Source organism: Cynocephalus volans, chromosome 2 (genome assembly GCF_027409185.1).
Source record: "Cynocephalus volans isolate mCynVol1 chromosome 2, mCynVol1.pri, whole genome shotgun sequence".
Lineage (NCBI taxonomy): Eukaryota > Metazoa > Chordata > Mammalia > Dermoptera > Cynocephalidae > Cynocephalus > Cynocephalus volans.
Genome location: NC_084461.1, coordinates 122942190 through 122969417, shown reverse-complemented (window position 1 = coordinate 122969417; position 27228 = coordinate 122942190). Strand labels below are relative to the sequence as shown.

Genomic DNA, 27228 nt, shown 5'->3' with positions numbered 1-27228 from the left:
TTGAGCTTTTACCCTGACACACCACAGTACCACATTAGCCACGCTGATTTTCCTGTTGCTAAGTGACTGTATCCTTTGGGAAGGGGTTGAGGATGAAATCACTTCATGCTGAATTCTGCTCTCAAGAAAACTATATTAGAGGGGGTTCTGTTGGAGGATCCTACGATTTATGCAAATACAAGACCCCACCTCTGACAGGAAATCTTAGTGCAGCCTTCTGCAGCCCTTGCAGCTTCCTGAGACCACATTTCTTCCTTGATGTCTAGACAACGGGATGGAGGTCATTTACAAGACAACTTCCTCCCTTTTCTCATGCACGCCTACATGGTCCTAAAGCAGGAACAGGTGGCGGAAGTGGGAGAGTCCCTGTAGAGCGTTCCTCTGTTACTTCTTCCCCCTTTTTTTACTGAAAGGCCTTGTTCTCTTAGTGTTCCTCAGTGGGCATGACATTAGTGATGCCAGGGCCATGACTGCAGGGAAGGGCTGCAACTGCATGCCATCTGGGGCTTTTTACCTTTCTAGTTTGTGTCCATGGCTATACATGGCTGCACCACCACTCCCAACTGCTTAAGTAGCTGCTGGTTGATATCAAAATTGATTTGATCTTCTTGGGTAAGATCTCAGTGAATTCCAGGTAATTTTTGTTGTTGTTGTTGTGTGGGGATGAGCATAATCATTTTGCCCTTTTGCAGACCTGACCTTTGGCCATCCCAACCAACCCACGTTCGTGAAGGCATCAGTGAGTGAGGACACTGTAACCATCCATCTATGAAGAAAGAGTTGCTTTTATTCTTTGCTAGACTCCATGCAAACCGGGGTAGGGAACAGTAGGAATATTTCCTCATTTCTTTTTACTAATTTGTTAGAGCCTGGTCCTTCAGAAAAGAAAAGAATGGGTTAAGGAAACGACTGGGGGGGCGGGGCACTAGGGTAGGATGGGATGGAGGAAGGATAGGGAATAGTTAAGAGAGAGTCTCTAATGCCGGCTCCAATACCAGCCCTTTTCATCTTTCTCTACTCCTGACCCCTAGCAGTTCCTCTGATGACGCTGTGCCTGAGGAGCTGCGGCAGGAGGGGCATACCCAGACTTCCCTCTAAATCCCGTAAATCTACCTCATTTTTCTGTTTTCTTGGCTCTTAAGCTTTCTCGGGCCCCCAAACCCATCTTGGGACACATAACAGGCATTAGTGTATATTTTTAAAAGACATTCTAGCCTAGCGTTTGTGAAGCCCTTCCCAGACACGACCTCAGTCCCGCCTCCTTGGATGTCCACAGGGTTAGGCAGGGCGGAAGCAACTACCCCCACTCTACAGACGAGGAAAAGCCGGTGGCAGCGCAGCACTCAGCTAGCAGCAATACATCACCACAGGCCTCCCCTCCAAGAGCCGAGTGCCTTTACATCGCTGCAGCTCCGACAGCCTCTCGCGCGGAGCCTGCCGGGAGTTGTAGTCCAGTACCCCCGTTAGCCCGCACTACACTACAATGACCAGCGTGCCCCGCGCTCTGCGCCCCCTCTCTTTCAGCTTCGGGTGTGGGGGAGGCTCGGCTGACTTGCTGACTGGGAACGGATATGGCGGCGACTCTGGGCAGCGGGGAGCGCTGGACGGAAGGTACCGGTCCTGGCCGAAGGGTGGGACAGGGCGGCGTTCGGAAGAGATCAGGGATGGGACTCCCGGAGGAGCATAAAGCCTGAAATCCTGGGCCAGATGTGAATGATGGAGGCGAGTGAGAAGATGCAGAGCCTGAGTAGGGCTCCGGATGGGATGCGGGACCGCCCAGGGCAGGAGCCGGGATCCGGAAACCGGGAACGCTCTCTCTAAGCTGGGGACCCGGCCGCGAGGCCAGAGTCACCGGTGACGATTTGTTGCCTCTGGCTCTCAGCCCTGCCCCGCCCTGCCAGTGCCCCGCCCAGGTCCCGTGGCAGACCGGCCCCGCCTGCTCCGTGACCGAAAGGCTAGCGGGGTGGCGGTCTCCCGCAGCTTGCTTACCCGACCCTTATCCTCCGCCAAACTGGGCCGCTGGACCCTCAGTCCCGGTTTGATCTTGACCCTCCAGCTCGCATCAGGACCGATAGGCCGGCCTTTCCATCCTATGGTCAGGCAAAATTACTGATCTATTGTGTGCCCTCATTATGCTAATCCTGCTGCGGGGATTTGACAGACATGGGCTTCTGAACTCGCAGACCTGCAAGTCCACTGAAAGAGATTGATGGGTAAACAGTCAATTACAAAACAGAGCCAATAAATGCTGGGCTACACAGCAAGGTGGGGAGTTTGGAGAGCACACTGACAAAGCACTCAACACAGCCTGGTGTTCAGGGAGGTTTGGGGACACTGACAAGTCACCCAACACAGCCTGGTGTCAAGGGAGGCTTAATGGAGAAAGTGTTTCATACGATGACATGAAGGATGTGTTGGAGTAAGCCAGGCAGACTTAAAGTAAGTGTCGAGGAGCAGTGGGTCACTGAGAGATGTTAAGAGGGAGAAAGATGTTTTTAAACTCTTTCCCAGATCCTCCAGACAAGACATAAGTGCTCTGCCCTCTTTGACTGTATTGTTTATGACCCTCTTTACATTCTGCTCGTGTTATGACTTATTGAATCCTCTCCCATTAAACTGTAATCTCTTTGTGGTCAGGAGTAGGTCTTATCTCTCTGATCTATGTAGCCAAGTGTCTTGGTACCTGTTAGATTTATAACTGGTAGTTTAAAAGAATTGAATTCCTTTCTACTTTAAATCAAGGGTGGGAGGCATTGCAATAAAAAATATTATTTTATGAGCAATGTCACTTCTGACCATGGACTATGGAGAAACAAGATTCCCCTTGTGCTGCACTAAAGGCAGGGTATTGGGCAGATGCCTCTTGAGCCCTTTTTCTGGCTCTGAGTCAAGAGTATTTGCTGACTGACCACTATAGGTATGGACATTATTGTACCCCATGTTTCTGGCATTTATAAGTTTTCTTTGTTGCTTCTGATATTTTCTGTGTTGTTTTCTCAGGGAAAATGTTTATTCAGCTTTGTATGGATGCTTAAAAGTCAGCATAACATTTTTAGCTTGGCCCTCACAGTCACCTGCTCATGCCTACAGGCAGCCTCCCAGAGAGTTAAAGCAGATAGAGAAGTTGATTTGCAGGGTCACATGGAGGCCTAATGGAAAGACTATTGCTTTGCAGCTTACATTGATGCAGCTAGAAGAAACAAATACCCAGAAGACAGACCTCCTGAGAGTCATGACCCCTGTAGTTGCTGTAACTGCATGAAGGAGCAAAAGGAAAAGAAGTCTGAGAATGAGCAGAATCAGACTCGGCACGGTGAGGGGAGCTCCACTTATACTGAGGAACAGCTGATTGGGGTACAAAGGTGAGCATATGGTGGGATTTAATGAGTGATTTTTTTGTAAAGTGCTTAGAAGAGTGCCTGGCACAGAGGATGTGCTGTATAAATACTGATTGCTATTATTATTGTTGTTGTTATTATTATTATTATTATTATTATTATTAAAGCAAAATATCTTCTTGACCTTAGAGGAAAGACTGGATAGAAGTGAAGTATTAGGGTATAATGTGAGCTGACTGCCCTGCTTCTACTTTAAGAGAGACAGGGAAAACCAACTATACATAACACATATCTATAAAACATTCTATCCAACAACAGAATACACATTCTTCTCAGGAACACATGGAATATTCTCCAGGATAAACCATATCTTAGGCCATAAAACAAGCCTCAATAAACTTTAGAAAATTGAAATCATACTGTGTATGTTGTCTGAAATCAATAACAGAGGAAATTTGGAGTGGAAATTAAACCACAGATTCCTAAAAAAAAGTCACAGAAAAAAATCATAAGGAAAATTAGAAAATGCTTTGAGATTAATGAAAATGAAAACACAATATACCAAAACATATGGGATGCAGTGCTTAGAATAAATTTTTTTTTTTTTTGGCTCGCCAGTACAGGGATCAAAACTTAAAATGAAATTTATAGCTGTAAATGCTTTTTTTTTTTTTTAAAGACCTCAACTCAATAACCTAATCTTCTACCTTAAGAAAATGGAAAAAGAAGACCAAACTAAACTCAAGCAAGCTGGATAAAGGAAATAACATAGAATGGAAATAAATAAAATAGAGGATAGAAAAACAGAAAAGAAAGTCAATAAAACCATAAATTGCTTCTTTGAAAATATTTTTTAAAAATTAACAAACCATTAGCTGGACTGACCAAGAGAAGACTCAAATAACTAAAATCAGGAATGAAGCTGGCTGGTTAACTAAATTGGTTAGAGCATGGTGTTGATAAAATCAGGAATGAAAGAGGGGACTTCACTACCAATCTTATAAAAATAATAAAGATTATAAGAGAATACTATGAACAGTTATATGCCAACAAATTTGATAACCTAGATGAAATGGACAAATTCCTAGGAAGATACAAACTAGTGAAACTGACTCAAGAAAAAATAGAAAATCTGAGTAGAACTATAACAAATAAGGAGATTGAATTAATAATCAAAAAATTTACTTCAAAGAAAAGCCCAGGCCCAACTGGCTTTACTGGTGAATGTTACCAAATGTTTGAAGAAGAATTAACACTATCCTTCATAAACTCTTACCAAAAAAAAAAAAAAAAGTGAAGGGAACACTTCCCAGCTTCCCGGCTTATTCTATGTGGTCTCTATTACCCTGTAACCAAAACCAGCCAAAGATATCACAAGAAAACTAAACTATCAACCAATATCCTTTATGAATATAGATTCTGAAATCTTCTTCAACAAAATACTATCAAACCAAATCCAGCAATATATGAAAAAGATTATACACCTTGACCAAGTGGAATTTATCCCAGTATTGCAAGGTTGTTTAACACACAAAAATCAATCAATGTAATATACCATGTTAACAGAATAAAGGACAAAAACCACATGAACATTTCAATAAGTACAGAAAAAACATTTGACAGAATCCAATACTCTTTCATGATAAAAATACTCAAAAAACTAGGAATGGAAGGCAACTTCCTCAACCTGATAAAAGGCCATCTACAAAAATTCACAGCTAACATCATACTTACTGGTGAATGACTGGATGCTTTCCCACTAAGATTAGGAACAAGACAAGTATGTCCACTCTGGCTACTTCTATCCAACATTGTACTAGAAGGTCAAGCCAGGACATTGAAGCATGAAAAAGAAATAAAAGCCATCCAGATTGGAAAGAAGAATAAAACTTTATCTACAGGTGACATGAGCTTACATGTAGAAAATCCTAAGGAATCCACATACACACAAAAATACTACAAGTATTAGAACTAATAAAGAAGTTCAACATAGTTGCAGGATATGAGATCAATATACAAAAATCATTGTTTTTCTATAAACTAGCAATGAACAATCCAAAGATGAAATTAAGAAAATAATTCCACTTATAACAGCATCAAAAAGAATGAAATGCTTAGGAATAAATTTAACAAGACAAGTGCAAGACTTGTACATTGAAAACTATAAAATATCATTAAAAGAAATTAATGAAGACCTAAATAAATGAGAAGATATCCTATGTTCATGGATTAATAAGGCTTAATATTGGTAATATGGTAATACTTCTCAAATTAGTCAACAGATTCAGTGCAATTTCTATCAATTGTCTTTTTTTTTTTTGCAGAAATACACAAGCTAATCCTAAAATTTGTATGGAAATGCAAGGGACTTAGAATAGTCAGAACAGTCTTGAAAAAGAACAAAGTTGGAGGACTTACACTTCCCAATTTTAAAACTTACTACAGAGCTACAGTAATGAAGACAGTGTGGACTGGCATAAGGATAGACATATAGATCAATGGAATAGAATTGAGAGTCCAGAAGTAAACTCTTATGTTTATTGTCAAATGATTTTTAACAAGAGTGCCAAGTCATTTTAAAGGAGGAAAGAATAGTCATCAACAAATGTTGTTGGGACAACTGATCATCCACATGCAAAAGAATGAACTTGGACCCCTACCTCACACCATATACAAAAATTAAAGATCTAAAGTTAGACCTAAATGTAACAGCTAAAACTATACAACTCTTAGAAGAAAACATAAATGTAAATCTTTGTGACTTTGGATTAAGCAATGATTTCTTAGATAAGACATCCAAAGCATAAGTGACAAAAGAAAAAAATGGGCAAATTAGATTTCCTGAAAATTTAAAACTTTTGTACTCAAAGGATACTATCAAGAAAGTGAAAAGTCAACCCACAGAACAGGAGAAGATAGTTTCAAATTATATATCTGATAAGAGACTTATATCTAGAACATATAAAGTACTCTTAAAACTCAACAATAAAAAGAGAAGTAAATGAATTAAAAATAGGCAAAGGACATGAATAGACGTTCTCCAAAGAAGATATACAAATGGTTAATAAGCACGTGAAAAGTTGCTCAATATCATTAGTCATTAGGAAAATGCAAATCGAAACCACAATAAGACACTATACCATTTCATGCTCTCTAGGATGGCTGTAATCAAAAACATGGATAATAACAAATGTTGATGAGGTTGTGGAGAAATTGAAACTCTTGTACATTGCTGGTAGGAATGTAAAATGGTGCAGCCAGATTGGAAAACAGTATGGCATGTCCCTTAAGTTAAATATAGTATCCAACCTAGCAATCTACTCCTAGGTATACACCAAGACAAATAAAAATGTACTTACACACGAAAATTTGTCTGTGAATGTTCACGGCAGCATTATTCATAATAGCCCTCCAGAAACAATCCAAGTGTCCATCAACAGAAGAATGGACAAACAAAATGTAGTATATCATATAATGGAATATTATTCAGCCATAAAAAGGAATGAAGTTCCAATACATGTTAAACACAGATGAATCTTGAAAACATTATACTAAATGAAAGAAGCCAGACACAAAAAGCCACATATTGTATAATTTATTTTATATGAAATATTCAGAATAAGCAAATCTATAGAGGCAAAGTAGATTAGTCATTGCCAGGGGATGGGGAAGGGGAAGTGGGAGTGACTGCTAATGAGTATGGGGTTTCTATGGCCGGCCCATGGCTCACTCGGGGAAGTGCAGTGCTGATAACACCAAGGCCATGGGTTCGGATCCTATATAGGGATGGCCGGTTAGCTCACTGGCTGAGCGTGGTGCTGACAACACCAAGCCAAGGGTTGAGATCCCCTTACTGGTCATCTTTAAAAAAAAAAAAAATGAGTATGGGGTTTCTTTTTGGAGTGATGAAATGTTCTGGAATTAGATAGTGGTGATGGATGCACAACTGTAAATATACTAAAACAACTACTGAATTGTACATTTTAAAAGGGTGAACTTTATGGTTTGTAAGTTATTTTCTCAATAAAATTGTTATTAAACAAATAATAAATTTAAGAGAGAGAGAGGCAGGGAAGTATCTGCCACGGAGGCAGAGATTAGAAACTGGGCTGAGAATCCAAAGGATCTCCATGGGCAGCTCTTGAGAAGGGGACCTGGCTGACAGTGCAGACTCTGCATTATAGTCCAGCCTGTGTTACTGACTTACATTGAATTCAACAAAGCTCTGGACCTCTGCCTGACTAACTGAATTGTGTAGTAGCAAAAGACTGGAGACATTCTAAATGCCCATCAGTAGAGTATGTATATATATACATACATACAATGCAATAATAGGCAGCTTTTTAAATGAATAAGGCAGATGTATAATAACAGTTCTTCTTTCTTATTCGTTTGTTTGTTTGTTTGTTTGTTTTGGCAGCTGGCTGGTACGGGGATCTGAACTCTTGACCTTGAATTATTTATTTACTATCAGGTGCAATCAGTCACTTTGATGATTTCATTTAATTGTAACATCAAGTCTGTGAAGTATAGGTATAATTATTAGCCCATTTCAGAAGATAGCACTTGGGCACAGAGGTTAAGTTCACAGCAAGATCAGATCCAAACTAAGGCATTTTGACTTCAGAGTTTACGCTCTAGTCCAGCAGCTCTCAAAGTGTGGTTTGGGAACTCCAACACCCTCTCCGGGAGATCTGCAAGTTTAAAACTGTTTTCATAATAATATAAACATGTTACTTGCCTTTTTCACTCTCATTTTCTCATGATTGTGGAGAGGATACATGACATGTAATCATAACATCTCTCTGTTCTAAAAATTTTTGTTTTCATTTCTAGTATAGTAAATGTTGATAGATAAAACTCACATAAACAAAAGCTCTTTCCGGGTCTTCAGTAATTTTTAAAAGTATAAAAGCTGTCTGAGGTCAAAAAGTTCAGAACTGCCACAAGTCTAACTATTATCTAGTCTAAACTATTATCCTGTACTTCTCATCTCTGTATGTTATGGGTCAATCTCCAAGATGAAGTGTCAGTTAACAGAAAAAAATGGGGAGGTCTATACATATACTCTCTCTATACATAGGATTCACAGGAAACTTTTAACGGTGGTTGTCCATGGGGCGGGATACTGGGGGACAGTGAATGAGGAAGCAGAAAGATTTTTCATTGTATGTACTTTACTACTGTTGGCTATTTTTCTTCTACCATGTGTATATATTAACTTTTTAAAAACATAGTTTCAGGGGCCGAGCCCGTGGCGCACTCGGTAGAGTGCTGCGCTGGGAGAGCAGCGACGCTCCCGCCGCGGGTTCGGATCCTATATAGGAATGACCGGTGGTGCACTCACTGGCTGAGTGCCGGTCACGAAAAAAAAAAAATGACAAAAAAAAAACAAAAAAACATAGTTTCAAAAGATAGCTCTAAGGAAAAAGAAAAGAAATAAGCAAATAGGATAATTAGCTGTTTCTTCTGGCTTTGCTGTCCTGCAGTTCATCTCTCAGGATCTTAGCATGAACCTTAGCATATTTGTTCTACCCACTTGCAGTGATATAGGAAGAATAAAACAGTAGATATAAAAGTACTTTGAAAGGCATTAAGCTCTAGTTGGAAGGAGGACGTCGTTAAGGAATTGGAATGTTTCATTAATGTGATCACTAATTTTCTTTTAGGTTTGTTTTGGGTCTCACAGATTGGAGGGAGGATCAATATATTGTTATGCAGTTAAGGGGCTTTTGTAGACATATCTATTTCTGATATTTTTATAGGATCAAGAAATGCAGAAATTACTATGAAATTCTGGGAGTTTCTCGAAACGCCAGTGACGAAGAGCTTAAGAAAGCTTACAGAAAACTCGCCCTGAAATTCCACCCTGACAAGAATTGTGCTCCTGGAGCAACAGATGCTTTCAAAGGTCTGATCCTGAACTAGTGCTTGATTCTGCCCTTGTGATAGTTGGTCGTAGTAAGTTGTTTTTAGCCTTTTCTGTGGCTGTTTATAAGGCCATAAGCAGGTTTATTATTTTTTTCTCTGCCACACTTCTTAAATAGTGATTATCAGCATAGTTTTCTCCTGCCTCTTCCATTTATCTTAATTTCCTTTGGAAAAAAATACTTGTTTTCTTTGTAATACCTTTTGGAGCCATTCATTCATTGATTCAGCAAATATTTATTTATTTATTTATTTTATTATTTTTTTTTTTTCGTGACCGGCGCTCAGCCAGGGAGTGATAGGATCCGAACCCGCGGTGCTCAGCCAGGGAGTGATAGGATCCGAACCCGCAGTGGCGGGAGCGTCGCCGCGCTGCTAGCGCAGCGCGCTACCGAGTGCGCCACAGGCTCAGCCCTCAGCAAATATTTATTAAAGACCTTCTATGTGCCAGGTGTCAGGGTCAATAAAACAGACATGATTCCTCTTGTGTAACTTACAGGCTGGTGACTATTTATGGGTAGGGCCTAGGCGGCATTCCCAAACTTCTATAGCTACAGAACTCTTTGTTCATGAAACCCCTATTATTAACATGTTCATATGAAAAAGCTGTGCATAAAGAGTATAAATACTGTGATAGATCAAATCTTTTTTCCATTGATTTCCATGATATTTTCAGAAATATATTCTTAAAAAATATTTTGGACCCAGCACATAAAAAAACCTTACTTAAGAGCTCACCCAGGGCTGGCTGGTTCTCTTAGAGCGCAGCTTTGTAACACCAAGGTCAAGGGTTTGGTTCCCTGTACTGGTCAGCTGCCAAGAAAAAGAGCTCGCCCACAGTGAAGTCACTGATTCCGGCAAGGATCATCGGAGGATGGTAAAACCATTGCATGATAGGTTATTGTTACATGATTTCAAAGTACCACCCCATAGAATACTTAATTGATTTACAAAGGGAAAAATTCCTTTATAATGGAGATATCTGACTGTTTTCACCTTAACCAAGTGATACAATTTATCATCATCATTACTGGGACACCCTAACATGTGGTACAACACCTATGTAATACTCTTGCCAGAATGTTTGACCTGAATCTAATAATGAGAAAACAATCAGAACATGAAATATTCTACAAGTGGGCCGGCCCGTGGCTCACTCGGGAGAGTGTGGTGCTGATAACACCAAGGCCACGGGTTCGGATCCCAAATAGCATGGCCGGTTGCTCACTGGGTGAGCGTGGTGCTGACAACACCAAGTCAAGGGTTAAGATCCCCTTACCGGTCATCTAAAAAAAAAAAAAAAAAAGAAATATTCTACAAGAATACTAACCTGTTCTTCAAAAAATTCAGTATAATGAAAAACCAAAACAGATCGGGACTATTCTAGATTAAAAGAAAGTAAAGAGAGCTGGCCAATTAGCTCAGTTGGTAGAGAGTGATGCCGAAAACACCAAAGTCAAGGGTTAGGATCTCCATACTGGCCAGCTGCCAAAGAAAAAAGTAGAGACATAAAACCAAATGCAATACATGAATGGATGTATTGGATGATAATGAATCGATGTTAGTTATCTTAGCTGTGATAATGGTATTGTGATCACATAGAAGAAAGTCTTTCTTCTTAGGAGTTGTATACTGAAGTATCTAGGGATGAAGTTTCATAATATCTGTAGCCTACTTTCAAATGGTTCAGCAAAAGAAATTTATACTTATATATGTACATATTTATATAGAGAGAAAGTTGAGGGTAATAATGTTGCAAAATGCTAACAATTGATGAATCAAGGTGAAGGGTATACATGTATGTCTTATACTATATTTTCAACTTTTCTGTAGGTTTGACATTTCTCAAAAGAAAAAGAAAAAAAAATGATAGATCTGAGAAATTTTTAAAAGTCAACTATTACCTCAGAGAACAGTCTACCTTTGTTGATTTGCCGTTGTGAATCTAGTCCTCCCCACAATTTCTCCAAGAAAACAAATAGATAACCCACATTCTCTTTACACCTTCATGTAAGGTTTCTCACAGACTAATGCCATTTCTTTGGGAAATCTGCTAGATTTCAAAGAATGTGAATGTTTAAACAACTCTGTGTAGGTTTGCTTGGTTTTTTGCTTAGCTGTTTTATTGCTGTAAACATTTTTAAAAATTACCTACGTAGAAGAAGAATTGTAACAAAATGCTCTCTTTCTGTCGCTGACAGTGTTGACTGAATTACAGGTAGGGGATGGGGATGTCTTAAAAAATTTTTTTTGAGATTTCTATTGATTGGTGGTACTGATTGTATATTTAAATGAAATTGGGCAAAGTTTGCACATTTCTACATAGAGAGGAGAAGTGATGGTAAACATATGCAATTTATTTAGTCTTTGATCTCTCATTGAGACACTAGAGATACATTTCTTAATTTCGCTTTTTTTTTTCCTTTGGTGGCTAGCCAGTAAGGAGATCTGAACCCTTGACCTTGGTGTTCTCAGCACCATGCTCTCCCAAGTGAGTTAACTAGCCAGCCCACATTTCTTAATTTGAAAAGAACGTTTTCTAAAGTATGCTGAAATAAGACTGTGATGAGGACTTTGCTTTTTGCCAAGCAGGAGGGGTGTTTTTTAACTGATTATTTTATTTAGGAGATTGTTACTGACTTAGAATACCACTACCTAAGTGTGAACTGTTTATAACCATCAACTATTGCTTTTAAGTGAAATAAAACACATTTTTGATGAATGAGAGTGCTGGCTAGCTGGAGGGCTTTTCCTCGACATGTCTGGGACGTGTGATTGGCAACCTGAGCTGGGGGACTGGGGGTCTTAACGTCTAGGACAGCAGGCATAACTCAAGGACTGTTGGTTAGGACTTAACTCCCACTTCAGCGATAATTCTTAGTTTGTCTGATTCCAGTGCTGTCGTTTCTGCCTTATCAAACTAGATCATGGGAAATCTCAAGGGAAAGAACTTTGGGGAACTTTCCAGGCCAAGCATCTCTCCTTGGGTTCCTGTGAAGTTGTCCAGTACCAATCAACTCTGGGTTCTTTGTTGCTGCTGTTGGGATCACACTCAGCTACAGCAAAGACTGTGTGCTCATGTGCTTCTTTTTGTTGGTTGCAGCAATAGGAAATGCCTTTGCAGTCCTGAGCAATCCTGACAAGAGACTCCGCTATGATGAATATGGGGATGAACAGGTGACTTTCACTGCTCCTCAAGCCAGACCTTACAATTATTACAGGGACTTTGAAGCTGACATCACTCCAGAAGAGCTATTCAATGTCTTCTTTGGAGGACATTTTCCTACAGGTTAGTATCCCCAAATTATTGTTAAAAAAATATTCTTAAAAATATTTCTTTATTTATGGCTCTTAGCAAGCTCCTGTTTGAAGATCTGAATAGAGGGACAGTTGTATGGTGAAAACAACTAGAATTTGAATCAGTTGAACAGGAGTTTGAGGCAAGTCTTCCTCTTCTAGCTGTATGTGATTTTGACTAAGTCATTTAGACTCTCTGAGCCTGTTTCTTTGCCTGAAAAATAGGGCCAATGATAATACCTACTTTACAGGATTGCTGTGAGGATTAGATATTTTAAAGTGCTTTATAAATAAGTAGCAAAATGCCTGTTATTATTATCATTAGTGCAAAACAGCAGTTATAAAGATAAAAGTTGTCCAGTACTTTTCTAAGTGCCCCCCAGAGAGTTGGAAATTGGGATAACTTAATGCCCAAGGAGTAAATTAATTTTTTTTTTTTTTTTTTTGGCTGGCTGGTACAGGGCTCAAGCCCCATATCTTGATGTTATCAGTAACCGACTGAGCTAATCAGCCTAGTAAATTTTATGAATTTTATGAGTTGCTATTAAAGATACCAGTGACACAATCTGATATGGAGCACGGAAGCAGACATGAGCATTCCAGATAGGATTTATGAACCAAATGCTCTCTCTTCTAGCCTTTCAGGGTTGTCTCACTCAGTAGTTGCAAAGGACTATTTAAATGAAGTCAGGAGAGCTAAGTAATTTCCTTCTCCAGCTTTCACTTGGCTTAACTACTGTCTTGTTTTTCTACTTGGTAAAATAGTCTAATACTCTGTCCTCAACCTAGGGAGAGCAAGGACCTTGAAAAAGGCAAGGAAGGAGTGTTTGCCATATTGCATCCTAAGTATTTGGGTTTTTTTTCTTTTCCAGGAAATATTCATATGTTTTCAAATGTGTCAGATGACACTCACTATTACCGCCGGCGGCACCGACATGAAAGGACACAAACACGGAAAGAAGAGGAAGAAGATAAACCTCAGGTGCCTAGGGAGGAGCAGAGAGCTGCTGCTCGTAAACAGTTGTATTGAGCCTACCTTTATGGTGTATGATCAAGTTTTAGAAGTTGAACTTGAGATATGTTGCTGAAATGTGCTTTAGGAAAACAGAGGCAATTGTAAGAAGAGCTGGATAGTTGGCCCAAAAAGGCCAGAATGATAACCCTGTCCCCCTGCCCATTCTTGGGTGGCTCTTCCAGGATCTCAGTTCCCCTGTGGGGCTGTCTTGATCAAGATTTTCTTGACTGCAGAAAATAGGAACCCCCTTCAAATATTCAGAACTAAAGGGGATTTAAGGTAAGGGACAAAGGGAGTCTCATGAAATTCAAGGGCAAGAAAAATAGCTGAACCTCATGACAGACAGGAACCAGGAACTGGGGTACTGTCAGGCTCCCAGGCAGCTGTGCCGTTCATGACTCTGTGAGGCCAGATTGTCTCTAGTGTTCCCACCACCCTTTGCCTCTGTTTGGTTCTCTCTGAGCATCCTGGCTTATTCTGCTTCCCCTTGCAAATGGCTAGTACACAGTGCCTGAGAGTATGTGTCCTTTCTTCAAGTGACGGCCTAGAGGTAAAGGGTGATGAATCTCAACCCCAAATTCCTAGGAGGAAGAATGTAATCATCCCTGCTAGAGTTGGATATCCCCCGAGTCCAATCAGTTATGGCCAAGGCAATACAGTCACATCATACCCACATGGTTCCTAGATCCCCACCCCGCGAGGGTCACAGTCTGGGCAGACATAGAAGTGTCTGCTTCATTGGTCTTAGAAAAGGGGGCTGCAGGAGGATTACTGGATATCAGTCCAGGTTGTAGCAAGCTCCTGTTTGAAGATCTGAATAGAGGGACAGTTGTATGGTGAAAACAACTAGAATTTCAATCAGTGGAACAGGAGTTTGAGGCAAGTCTTCCTCTTCTAGCTGTGTGTGATTTTGATGAAGTCATTTAGACTCTCTGAGCCTTCTCAGCAGAGAGAATAGGGGTCGTTTGATATTTCTTAGCTGAAAGTACAGCGTTCCCAGAAAAGCTTAGGGCTTTGTGAAACCTCCTGTGCAGTGCATTGGTAATTTGTGTTTTCTTTAGGAAGACTGTCCTGTTTTCAGTAAGCTTTATATTGATGAAGAACACTTACACCGAATATTTTTTCTTTTTTAGACTACATATTCTGCATTTATTCAGTTACTTCCAGTTCTTGTGATTGTGATTGTATCTGTCGTTACTCAGCTGCTGGCTGCTAATCCCCCATATAGTCTATTCTATAAATCGTAAGTTAAATATGTATAAATCTTTCTTAATAACAATCTGGAGGGTAGAAAACTTGAAGGTTTTGCTGATACATTACTAATATTTCATCTCACCTTTCATTGTAGAAAACAGTGATTTTCTGTTTAAAGGAACAGGTGGGTAGTAATAGTGCAGAGACTCAAAAATATAACAGGCAGTCTCCTGGATTGTTTTGTTCTACAGTGACATCATCTGGTCAGTTGCAGAACAGCAGTAACTAGTTTCTGAAGGATCAGTAGAATAATTTGAGGTTCAGATTAAATCCTTACCACACCATGGTAGAATTAGAAAGGACCCTATTGAGCTTGTGATAGGATTGCTGGGCACCTGTGGGTCTGGAAGCAAAGTAAGTGGGATCCAGTGATTATTTTCAATTTTTTAAATTTTTTTAGCGGCTGGCCAGTCCAAGGATCTGAACCCTTGACCTTGGTGTTATAACACCACCCTCTAACCAACTGAGCTAACCGCCCAGCCTGATTATTTTCAGTTTTAAAAATTACAAGAAGGGGACATTTGTTTATGATAAGGCTATATTGTGAAACGATAGTATCATATTTTTTTGCTTTTGTTGAAAATACAGAATTCGTTGTAATGCTTGTTATTGCATACAGATTATAAACTCTGATAGGAATTTCTTTATTTCTTCAATTAGTTATTTCAATTGATTCAGTTTTCAAAGTTTGGTCTCCAGACCAGCATCATCAGCATCAACTGGCAACATGTTAGAAATGCAAATTCTTGGGTCCCACTTTATATCTATTGAATCAGAAACTCTGGAGGTAGGGAGCAACAATCTGATTTTAACAAGTTCTTCAGATACTACTGGTTCACACTAAAGTTGGAGATTCACTGGATTAATTATTTTTCTATTAATAATAAATAATGAGTTATTACTCATTTTATAGTTTAGTGGACAAAAACCTTTAAGAAGTGGAATCTATGGGCGATACATAGCAGAAAGGGTCTTTATTGGTGATCCCAGTAGACAGAAGACTATCATTCTAGTCAATATCTTCCTTTTGCAGAGAGCAAAGCTGAGACTCAGAGAGAGGTTGTTGCTGTCATGTCACACTGGCCTGATATCCCTGTATTTCCCAGCTTCACATGTTTTTCCGTATGGTACTTTGACCTCCTTTCTTGTCAGGCCAGTAGGGCGAGAGGGACCTGTTCTGCTAGGCCTGTTACAGAGTAAGGGGAGAGTAGTCATGGCCTGAGCTCTCAGACCTTTGGCAAAATCCTTAAATAGAGAAATCAAAGTAGAGGGCCGGAGAAAGGCCAAATATGGCTCTTTTCAGATGGAATTTGTCCAGTTTGAACAAAATCAGCTTAAATTTTGCCGTCACATTATTTTAACTTGAATTTGAGCTCCCTTCTGTACTTTCTCATGGTTAGAATTTAGTCAACCCAGACCTCTTAATATTTCTGAGTATCAGATACCATTGGATGTCTGGGACCCACAGAGAGTTAGCCCCAAATCATCACTGAAATATTTTGTCTTGAGTTTTTTGCAGTTCTCACTTAGCAGCTATGTGTAAAGTACTTTTTATCATGTCCTAAAAATGGTTTCCTAGGTTGGTGCTAGCTATCTGTGTTTTTTTTTTTTTTAAAGATGACTGGTAAGGGGATCTTAACCCTTGGCTTGGTATTGTCAGCACCACGCTCAGCCAGTGAGCGAACCGTCCATCCCTATATAGAATCTGAACCCGTGGCCTTGGTGTTATCAGCACCACACTCTCCTGAGTGAGCCACGGGCCGGCCCTTAGCTATCCAGTTTTTTGTAAATAGTTTGCTGTAACATTAATAGGTTCATTCAACCAACACTTAAAAGAGCCTACTCTGTGAGCTACCATGCTAGGTCCTACACGATATACAAATAGTTTTTTTATGCATCAACATTTTACTTTTAGCATAGAAAGCAGTATAAGAGAGGTGAATCCTTTAAGAGAATAAACTATGTATACTGAAGCTGAATTCACAATATGAACATGCTCATGTAATATCGACAATGATGATATTATACTTACTACTTTGCTAGGGAAATCGTAAGTGTTGGGCGTATTACAAAATGATATCTGCATTTGCCCTATGAAGCAGTGATTGTGATAATGATATCTGTGAGGCCAGTGCTAAGAGTGATACTGCCAAATATTACAAGCTCACCTGAGCCTCTCTCTCTCTTTGTTTCAGGACCTTGGGCTATACTATTTCCAGAGAAACCCAGAACCTGCAGGTGCCTTACTTTGTGGATAAAAACTTCGACAAGGCCTACAGAGGAGCTTCTCTACGTGAACTGGAGAAGACAATAGAGAAGGATTACATTGATTACATCCAGACAAGTTGTTGGAAGGAGAAACAACAAAGTAAGATGCTGTCAAAGGGCCTTTGACCGGTGGCCATGATTCCCAGCACAAGGCATCCCCCGCTTCCTGATCCCTTCTCTGTCCTTGTTTGGGTTATACCTGTTTATATGAACAGAGACAGAGGACAGAGGCCTGTTCAGGATACTATTTAAAAAAGGGGGGATTGGGGAGCTTATTGACAGGATTCATGTGGCCAAGACTTGGAAATCTTAGGAACTTAGGCAGTGCTAGTTGCCTGTCTCTCTGGTCTCTCACTACCTCTCTGTGCCAGCTGCCTCCTTTTGTTCTTCAAGCATTCCTTCTTCATCATCTTGTTTTGCCATGGTTTATTGTAGTTGCTATCCTCCTTGTCACTCTTCCAAATTCCCCAACCCCACCAGTTATTAGTCCCCTTCTGTGTCACAAGCCTCCTCTTTAAGTTCTCTGTTCTGGATGGTTTTGTCTACAGTTTCCCAATTCCACATTCCCCAGAGAGAAATCTGATTGAGTCATCCTAACTTTTTGAGTTGGACCAAAGGTTTAGAGGTAGCTAGTATTGAGTCAGGTGTCCCCTACCCTCACCTCCAGTCAGCTGTGACCACACAAAACAAAAGTGACCCTCGGGTCTGCCCCTTCATTAGGGGTGGGTAAGAGCAGGCCTTCCACTCTATTTTCCTCTCTGGAGACAGTGGGGATGACAGTTGGCTTACAACTCCAGTGACTGTTACCAAGGAGTCCTGGCAGCAGGGGTATCCCTGTCTCTCAGCCATCAGCTCCACTTTTTATCCTTTGAATGCCTCACACACACACCATCAGGAACTGTCCATCTTATAAAACTTGGCTTTGATTAATTTTTAAAAATTATTCATATCACTGTATTGTCCAGCTTCCAAAAAAAAAAAAAACTAACCATGTTTTTAAACCTTATTACTGGGTATCATTAAACATCGAACAGTGTTTCTGATAAAATTAGCTCTTTGGTCACAGTGCTGCTAAGCCCTCTCTGACCCATCATGCACTCCCAACCCCACCCCCACGTTAGTCTCTCCTTCCTCTGTGTTCTTAAAACACTTTGTTCATGCTGCTAACATGGTGCTGATCACACAGTGTTAGTGTTCCACAGGTACGTGTCAGTCTCTCCTGTGGGACCGGGGACTCTCTGAGGACAAGAACCATGTCCTACTAATATTATCCCAGGCTCCTGGCATAATCCTTGCTTGAGAACAGATGCTCAACAAATGTCTTTTGAAAAGAGGATTCTCAGGACTGTAAAACAATGAAAATGCTGAGGATTATGAATAACAGAATAAGGTCAATGTCCTAAACCTAACCCTAATCCTTAAGGACCTTGTCTCTGCCCTCTTGTCCTGTGGGGCAAAGTCCAGCTTCACTCTCAAGGTACATTAGGAGGTCAGTGAACGATGACTCTGGGATATCAGAGGTGGGTGATTAAACAGGAAGAGGAAGTTGTTTTTACTGAAAAAATGGAGGGGTCAGAAAGTACACTATTCCATTGTTAAACTAGGTTTTACAAGTTTCAAAAATCAGGGAAGAATTAGGAGCAAGATAAAAGGCCTTAGACTAAAAGGCAATATACACGTGGTAAAAACCACAGTATATGTCCTAAAAGTCACCATTGTTCTGTGCCCTAGGAAGTTTTAAATTTATTTCTTTTCTACAAGAACTGGATAAAAATTTGCATTTCACATTCTTCAAACACACACACACACACACACACACACACACACACACACACACACACACGTCCTCCTGTGTGGCAGTAAGATGCTGGAACTATGCAAAGAGCTCATGGTGAGGATTGCACTGAAGGTGGCTTCTAAGCATTTGTTCCCATCCCCATGAGGCCTCGTTTCAGAGCTTTAGTACTCTCCAGGTGCAAATGAAAATCCAGTAAGTATGATGCATGTACCCACAAGTTCCAAGCAGGGGTTATCAGCACACCCCCCTTAAAACTCTATTTTTGGCATTGAAGTACAGTGGCTGTGAGAAGCCTCCACATGACCCAAGTGCCATACGAGAACAAGCAGCATTTGCCCTCCAAATCCAGCAACAAGTGCAGCCAACAAGGTTAAATTTAGCACTTGGAGGTTGTAAAAATAAACCCACTTGAGAACAAAGTTCACTCTTGGCAGAATACCTAATGGACACTCGTTTTAGCAAAGTTAGCCATTGTCTTTTTCAATCTTTTGTTCATTTCTTTTCTCCACTCTTCCTTAGAATGCTTAATCTGGGTGAACTTTTATAAGTAGTCCTTCACTATAAACACTAATTGCCTTGTTTACTCCTTCACAGCTGCATCTGAATAATAACCTGATGCCAGGGGAAGTGGTCTTGCCACTGGGCTGGACAAAAGTAACAGGCAGGAGCTGCCTCCTGGCCTAGCTGAGCTGAGCTGAGATCCTAGGCCTGTCTGGTATAGGAGCACTTCTTTCCATCTCCTTGAGCAGGGTAGAAGAGTGGGTAGATGCTTAGGCCTTGAAATGGGGATAGAATTAACTTTTCCTCCTAGAGAAGTCATACGGATAATAAAAGATGATATGGGCATAACTCTTAGCACAGTGTCTGGCACTTAGTAAGTGCTGATTCCTGATGGAGTCCAGGCTTTGCTTGGCTTTACACTGTAGACTCAATGCAGCACTGTCTCATGGGGCTGGATCACAAGGGTAGTTGGGATCTGTTGGGGTCTTCCAACTGTCAGGACTCTGATCTGGGCTCTTGTGAAGAGTGTTCTTGGGAGAGGCTGTGGGATTCTCTTGGCAATTTGCCTGAGTCAGTTTATCTTTAAAGCCCAGTGCTCTGTGCATCTGTTACATTGGCATTCAGATCATTGGGAACATTTTGCTAAGAAGAAAAGATGTTCTCTGGATCTTGCCCTTCCCAAAGATTTTTTTTTTTTTTTAGTTACTTAGAAGTTATTGAACATTAACAGAACTTGTCAAAAGTAGCATGTTGAGTTGATCCTTTGATCACTGAAGGGCAAAAGCACTCTCTAGCAGTTTGGAGAGAAGTTTCTCTAAGCATGATAGTGGCGGATAGTTCCTTGAAACAGACCTGTGTAAGGTCATTTCTCTAGAGCAGGGGTCTCTGACCTGGTTTCAATGAGCTTTATGAAAAGCGATGTGATGTTTTGAGAAAAGCATTCATATATATGCAATTATCTTCCATTAGCATGTTTAGTGGTCTTTAATGTAGAAAATATTAAGAATCCCTAGACCTTCATGTTTTCTGGATTGAGATTTCAAGGAATGAAGCATTAAGAAAAGCTCAGGAAATAAAAAACCTAAGGAAATAATTTCAAAGAAAAGCAAAACCACAGAATTTGTTCCATATACTGGTGTAACTGGACCAAAGGCATAGATTGATTTCATGGAAGCCTTCTAAACAGGTTTCCATATGCCAAAGAAGCCCGAGAAATGGAGTTAGTGCTGAGCTTTGGGCAGGACGCAGGAGCAGAGAGCTTTTATTTGGGTGCAGCACATGATCCTCCATGAAGCCCATCACCTGCAAGGGTGACTGTGCCAAGGCAAGTTTTGGCTAGCAGGCGCTGCAGGCACCCTTGCCAAGGGGTGAGAGCACATTGTTCTCAGGCCTGGAAGACCCACTGTTTGCCAAGCAACTGCTGAGCTAGAGCCTGAGCTCTGCAGCCCCCATTGTAGAGAGAGGGTTTTCATGCATATCCACCCCTCACTCTGGCGTTCTGCACTTAATCAGCACTTTGGGCCTTACTTGGTGTAAATAGAATCATTGTGAGCAGAAATGCCAGAATGTTTTGTGTATAGAAACTTATTCAGAAAGCAATACCCATTGTTCCCCCTGGATAAATATTAATTCCTGTTTCCAGGCAGTTTGCTGATTAATCAGACAAGTGCCTCTTGTTCTACCAAGAAAAACAAAACCTGTCAGCAAGATGATTAAAAATGGATAAGAATATTTCAAAATGATTAAAATAGCATTTTCACAAGTATGGTTCTTTAAACATTGAGTGACTGTCTGCTCTCAGAGCTTTCGGAAGCCACATACCCAATCCAACACGCCATCCTGTTAATATGCAACACATCTCTGAGGGCGCTTTTCAGGCCTCCCTAAGAATGTCTCTGAAACCTACAAAAGAATAAAATATCGAGGCAGCCAGATCTGTTGAGTTGGTAAACACAGCAGATATTATATTCTTGTTAAAAATAAAATGGCCTTCTCCACCATGAACAGAAAATAAAATTCATTTAGTCAAGGAGACAGAGGTCACTGGATCCAGATGATTTCACTTTTAAAAGAGCCCAGCTGCCTTTGGCATTTGAGTTGAGGACACCACATGTAGTGACGGCCTGAAGAAAACCACCAACAACCTGGCCTTCTGTAGAAGCATACCCAGCAGAGGTAGGCTCTGTGTCAGCATGTGCGAGTTATGATCCAGCAACGCAGGGGAAAGAATGAAGCAGCTGTCCTTGTTTCAAATGACAGGAACAAGTTATTGGACTCTATTCTCTCCCAACTACCATCTGTATACCATTGGTAGGAAGGCTGTGAAAGAGTCTCCTCTTACTGCACACGTGCAGGTTTCCTAAGTCTAGTGCCAAATGCTTTATTGATAAGAACTGAGTCCAATGCCTTTATAACAGAGCACAGATACTGTAGGACTGTAGGCTCACAGGTGTCCTTTAATCCTCAGCACCTGATGTAGTGCCTAATATGTGTTTTTTGAATAAATGAGTAAATGTTTCTTAAATTTAACTGAAAGAAAAAGTATTAAATAAAGTAAAATGAGCTTTGATTCCAGAAATATTGAAATGAAACAAAGGAGTTCATTCAACTCTCTTGATGAACTGGTTCCCTCTTTTATCTTTCAGAGTCAGAGTTGACAAATTTGGCAGGATTATACAGAGATGAACGATTGAAACAGAAAGCAGAGTCACTGAAACTTGAAAACTGTGAAAAACTTTCCAAACTTATTGGTCTACGCAGAGGTGGCTGAGACGACGATGGTCCTATGCAGGGTTGGGGTTTTGTTACTTGTTACTATTTATGTTCCTAATTCCATTTTATAATACAAAATTAGGAAATGATGAACATTTTACTATTTGCTTACTTTGTTTGTTGGGCAGATTTGAAGGAGCTTGAGCATGGAGTCAGACTTGTCATCACAGAATCCTCCTTGGGGATTGACTCATCTAAGTTAAATTAATGGCAAAGCATTTGATCCAGTCCCTTGCTCCATGCCTACCCTGCCTCGATGAATGTAGTTCAGGACGTTCCAGAGCAGATCCATTTTTTCTTCCTTCTCTCTTCTTCAATGAGGTCCCAAAACCGAGGTGTTCCTAGGCTTAGCCAAAGCATCTTAATATTAATTACAGTGTCCACCAAGAATTATACCTTTTCCTTCATTAGAGATTCAGTCTTTGTAACATGTTCCTACTCAACTTTCCATTTACTAAGGAGAATATGGAGAATTTAAACTATTGTAGTCAATAGTTTTCTATTATTCCAGTCTCTGTTCAGTTAATAGCATTAGCAAACTGCCTGACTTGAGGTTTATTTCTTTAACCCTTTCTCTTCTAGAGGGTACAAAATTAAAAACTACTGAGCTGTGAAACAGTTTAGTGGACAACTCAGCAGCAGGAAGCAGGGGCTGGGGTGAAGGTAAAATGTGAGACTGAGTCTCCCAGCGCCTCAGTGCAGGTTCCCAACCCAGAGAATGTTCTTTTTGTCATTTCCCCTTGGTGTCATCACATGGAATCATCACCCTTGTGCTGAGTCCCTACACCCCACAGAGGTACAGTGGTCAGACCCATGAGGAGGCATTGCCAGCCAGTCAAACCACTTGCTCAAGCTTAGAGAAAGAGGAAGAATCCTCTATGCGTGGTTAGGGGGACTCCAGTGTTGGCCCCAGCAGTCACTTTGTTCAACCCAGTGCCCTACAGTTTGTGATATAAGACATTTTTCATTCATTCAACATTTATTGAGTGCCCCCTATAAAACAGGGGCTCTCACAGTATTTTCTTACTTAAGCCTCCTCGCAACTCTATGAAGTAGATTTATTATCTCTGTTTTTATGAATGAGAACATTGGCCCTGAGAGGGTGAATGGTTGACCTGGGTCATATAACTGCTAGTGGCAGAGCTAGATGGTAGGCTGATTATCAAATAGAAAGTGTGAGAGATTGTCCTCATTTCTCAAGTGATTCTAGCCAGATTGGTAAAGCAGAATCTTTCCCAAGGATGCCTCTGTCCCTGCCCCAAAGTCCTACCCCTTGCCCATGACCCTTCATCCTTTCTAGGTTATCCTACATCCATTCAGGACAACTTTCCTGCTGGTCTTTAGGAAGCAGGGCCCTCTCCACACACAAAATAAGAGTTCCACAAAGATAAGCAGCCGTTCCCACTGGAAACAAGGAAGAGCTAAGTCTTTGCCTCAGCTGTGTGGTTCTGGGCCTTCCTGTGGAGGTGAGCTACCAGGATTGAGCTGCCCAAATTATCATGAATCTCTGAACTTGGGAGGATCAGTAGGTGACTAGTCTACACTCCATGTTTTCTTCAGGTTGGAAGAAAAGTTCCTGTTGGAAGGAGAGTCTGCATTAAAATTGATTTCCAAAGTAGAGTCTCTTCGTTCAGATGCATAGCCATGATCTAGACAGAAGTGTCCAGAATGGTTCAACATGTGCGCATTCCACAGAGTGAGGAGATGTTTTCATAGATGAAGAATAAGGGCTTTGGGGGCTGGTAGGAGACAATTGCTCAGCTATAAGGGGATGGGGCAGCTCCAGAAATAGCCAGATTTTGCTACCCAACTAGATCTATCCTGGTTTTGGGGGGTCTTCTTGACTCCCTCTGAGTGACTGAAGGAATTTACATTGTAAAATGTGCCCGTGAGCCAGACAGGCTTATGGAAGGTTGTTTTCCTATACATACAAAAATCAAAGCTCTCCTCTCCCCGTCCCCAACCTCTGCTAGAAAATGGGCCATAATGAAACTGACTTCAAAGGTTAAAAGATCCTGCTCTAGATGCCCATGAATAGTGTAGTCACACATTTTATGGATTTCATGGCAGCGATGAGTTATCTATGGTACTAAATAGAGGCAATACTAACTCCATTAAATGTCATGTCGATTATCTGTTTTTATAGCACTAACAGTACTGTTGTATTTATTACCAGTAGACCACAACATTGACATCTGGTTTTTCTCAGGGGAACTGTATTTGCTTTTGGTTGAAAGATAGTTTAATCTATTTGGTACTCTTCAGAATATTATTAAACTATAATGTCCTGGGTTATATTTTAGATGGGTTGTCTGCATCGTGGTAAAATAAGCTTTTTCCTCTTGCCTACAACCTTTGGAAGATTTCCTGATAATATAAAAATTCTTTAGGTAAAGGCTTATTCTGGCTGTCAGAACTTGGCACACAGCTCTAGACTGCTTCTTTAGGAGCACTGCTGCAGACTGCAGACGTGTGATGGGATGTGGCTAAGAAATAGGGCTTGAAGCGCAAGGAGAAACGGAGGCTCTCATTCAGATGAATGTGCTCTCTGCACGGCATGATCAGCAGTGAGGAGGGGAGGATGGAAATGCTTCTCACCATGAAGAACACTGCAGCTTGAAGGCATCTGTGTCTCCAGATTAGCAACCCTGGGGTTCCTCTGCTCAAGGTAGAAAACTTCTAAGCTTCTTTGATCAGCTCCAGGCCTCACAGCTTAGGAGAGTGACCAGTAAGAAAATGCCATTGCTATGCTTTCTGTTGGAAACTATTAGAAATCACAGTGAACTCCAAACCCCACTGCAACATGGGATCCAGCAGCCTGGCCACGCTGTTTGTAACTCTCATTTTCACCCTCACAGTCAGGACTGGCTTTGTAAGGAGGTGCTGCTGGGATTCCAGCAGCTTTCTGTTAAACTAGCCACACATGCAAGTTCATTGTCTGCATGCACTGCTCCTCACAGGAGCTAGCACTTAATTTGTATTTATTTTGGACTCATTTAAGGTGTAGTTTAGTGTCCTAATATATGTTTGGAAAGGGCCAAGTTAGTATACATCTTATTTTGAGCCTGCATTATTGATACCTCGTGCAGTGACCACCCAGTAACTATCTACCCATGTGTTAGACACTGATTACATCCTCTGCATCACACTCTATTTGGAGTTAAAGTTGTGAATGTTCTGTGACCAGAGCCAGGGACGACACAGATGGAATCAGCTTCTGGTGGAGTAAGAATCCTGAAAAACCTGGTCACATGATCCACTGCATCTGGACTGAGTGTATTTTAACAAAGAAAAACATTAAACAATTTTATATAAAAAGAATGGCTTTGTTTTTCCTTTGTTCTTTAACCTTTGCCTGTGGCATCCTTGGGCACTGCACATTGCTTGACTCCCTTGGAGCTCCTTCAGACTGGAGAAACCATAGACCTCTGCTCTTGTCTTCCCTCATCCATCAGTGCAGTTATTTGTGTTTAAAATAGTGGGTAGTGTTGGTGGCGTCGTTGATTCCGTATTTTCTGTCAGATAACAGCAGCTGCAGCATATCACAGCCAATCTACAGATTGGAACCGTACTTAGCATCAGAAAATCAGGTGTTATCCCACTTCCTGGCTGGCTTTGTTCCCAGCGGCCCATATTTAGGAAAATCTCAGTTTAATAGTATAGTACATGGTACTTACATGAGCCTAACCGGTCATATCTCGCATTTGAAAAAAAGTGAGATGACATTCAATTCAGCAAAGATTGAGAACTTACTCTGTGCCTGGAGGGCTGAGCTTTTGGGATAGGGGTTGGGGAACAAGTGAGACCCGGCACCAAGGTTCCTGGAGCTCACAACTAGTGGGGAAGCCAGGCTTCAGACAATGTTCCCCAGTGGAATGAATTTCAGAAGGGGACTGAGGGGGCCACAGAAATTTATAACAATGGGATTTAACCCAGTCTGAGGGATCAGTGAAAGCATCTCTGAGGAAGAGAGACTTCAAATATAATCATCCTTCCTGTAGAGATGAGTGATTTTTTCTTCAAAGAGGAGCACGGAAGCAACACTCCTCCAGTGCTCCCATTTCCAGAAGAGCACTACCATCCATCCAAGTACAAAAGTGAGCAACCAGGAGACTTCGTGTGGTAGGCTTAATTTGGTGTCTTCCAGTGGACCACACCTACTATTCATGCCCTTGTATAGTCTCCTTTCTAATCTGAACTGGCTTTGGATCTTCTTTAACCAATAGAATGTGGCAAATTGGCAGCTTCCATTTTTGCACTTGCAGGGAAGCCAGCCACCATGTAAGTCCAACTACCCTGAGACAACTACACTGACTATGAGGAGAAGCCATGTGGAACAGAACCAAGCAACCAAGCTGACAGCAAGAACTGAGGACCCAAACATATAATCTGAGCCATGTGTTTACCCCACATAATGGACAGAGCAGAAATGACTTGCCCCACCAAGTCCTGCTCAGACTGCAGAACTGTGAGCAGATAATAAAATGGTTGCTGTTTTAAGCCATCAGATTCCACGGTTATTTGTAGCAACAGACAACCAAAACAGCTTGGTGCTCTTTTTCCCCATATCCCCTCCATTGTTAAGTCCTATCAATTTTACTTCCAGAACATCTTAAACCTACTGTCTTCATCTCCTTTGACACAATCTGACCCCCAGACTACCATCCACTTTCACTGCAGTAGCCTTGTAAGTAGTCTCTGTGCATCTACATTAGGCCTCCTCCAATCTATACATCTCACTGCAACTGCCACCCTCTTAAATATTTCAGTAGCTTTCTTTTGCCCCTAGAATAAAAATCTTCAAAGTCCTTAGGATGGCCTACCATGTTCAGCAAGGCTCTGCAAAGTTCCTGGCCTCTATCCATGCCCAAGCCCCCTCTTGCCCTATAAACCTTTTTCTTTACTGCCATACTAGCCTTTTAGTTATTACACTCTGCCCACCCCTTTTGCCCTAGGGACTTTGCATATACAGTTTCCTCTTTCTAGAATCCTTTCCCACTCACCTACCCTTCTCCGCTTTGCTAAGTGCCTCCTAGGTATCTTACAAGGTTTCATCT

General features: G+C 41.0%; 1 protein-coding gene across 1 annotated transcript; it reads left to right on the top strand.

Annotated features, from left to right (window-relative positions):
• The first annotated feature begins 1533 nt into the window (after positions 1 to 1533).
• On the top strand, positions 1534 to 25462 carry DNAJC18 (DnaJ heat shock protein family (Hsp40) member C18). Its single transcript, XM_063086509.1, has 8 exons — positions 1534 to 1611; positions 3176 to 3362; positions 9104 to 9249; positions 12370 to 12555; positions 13436 to 13545; positions 14712 to 14821; positions 17028 to 17200; positions 22045 to 25462. The coding sequence occupies exons 1-8, from the start codon at positions 1572 to 1574 to the stop codon at positions 22167 to 22169; spliced, it is 1077 nt and encodes a 358-aa protein (XP_062942579.1). The 5' UTR covers positions 1534 to 1571; the 3' UTR covers positions 22170 to 25462.
• The last annotated feature ends 1766 nt before the right edge of the window (positions 25463 to 27228 follow it).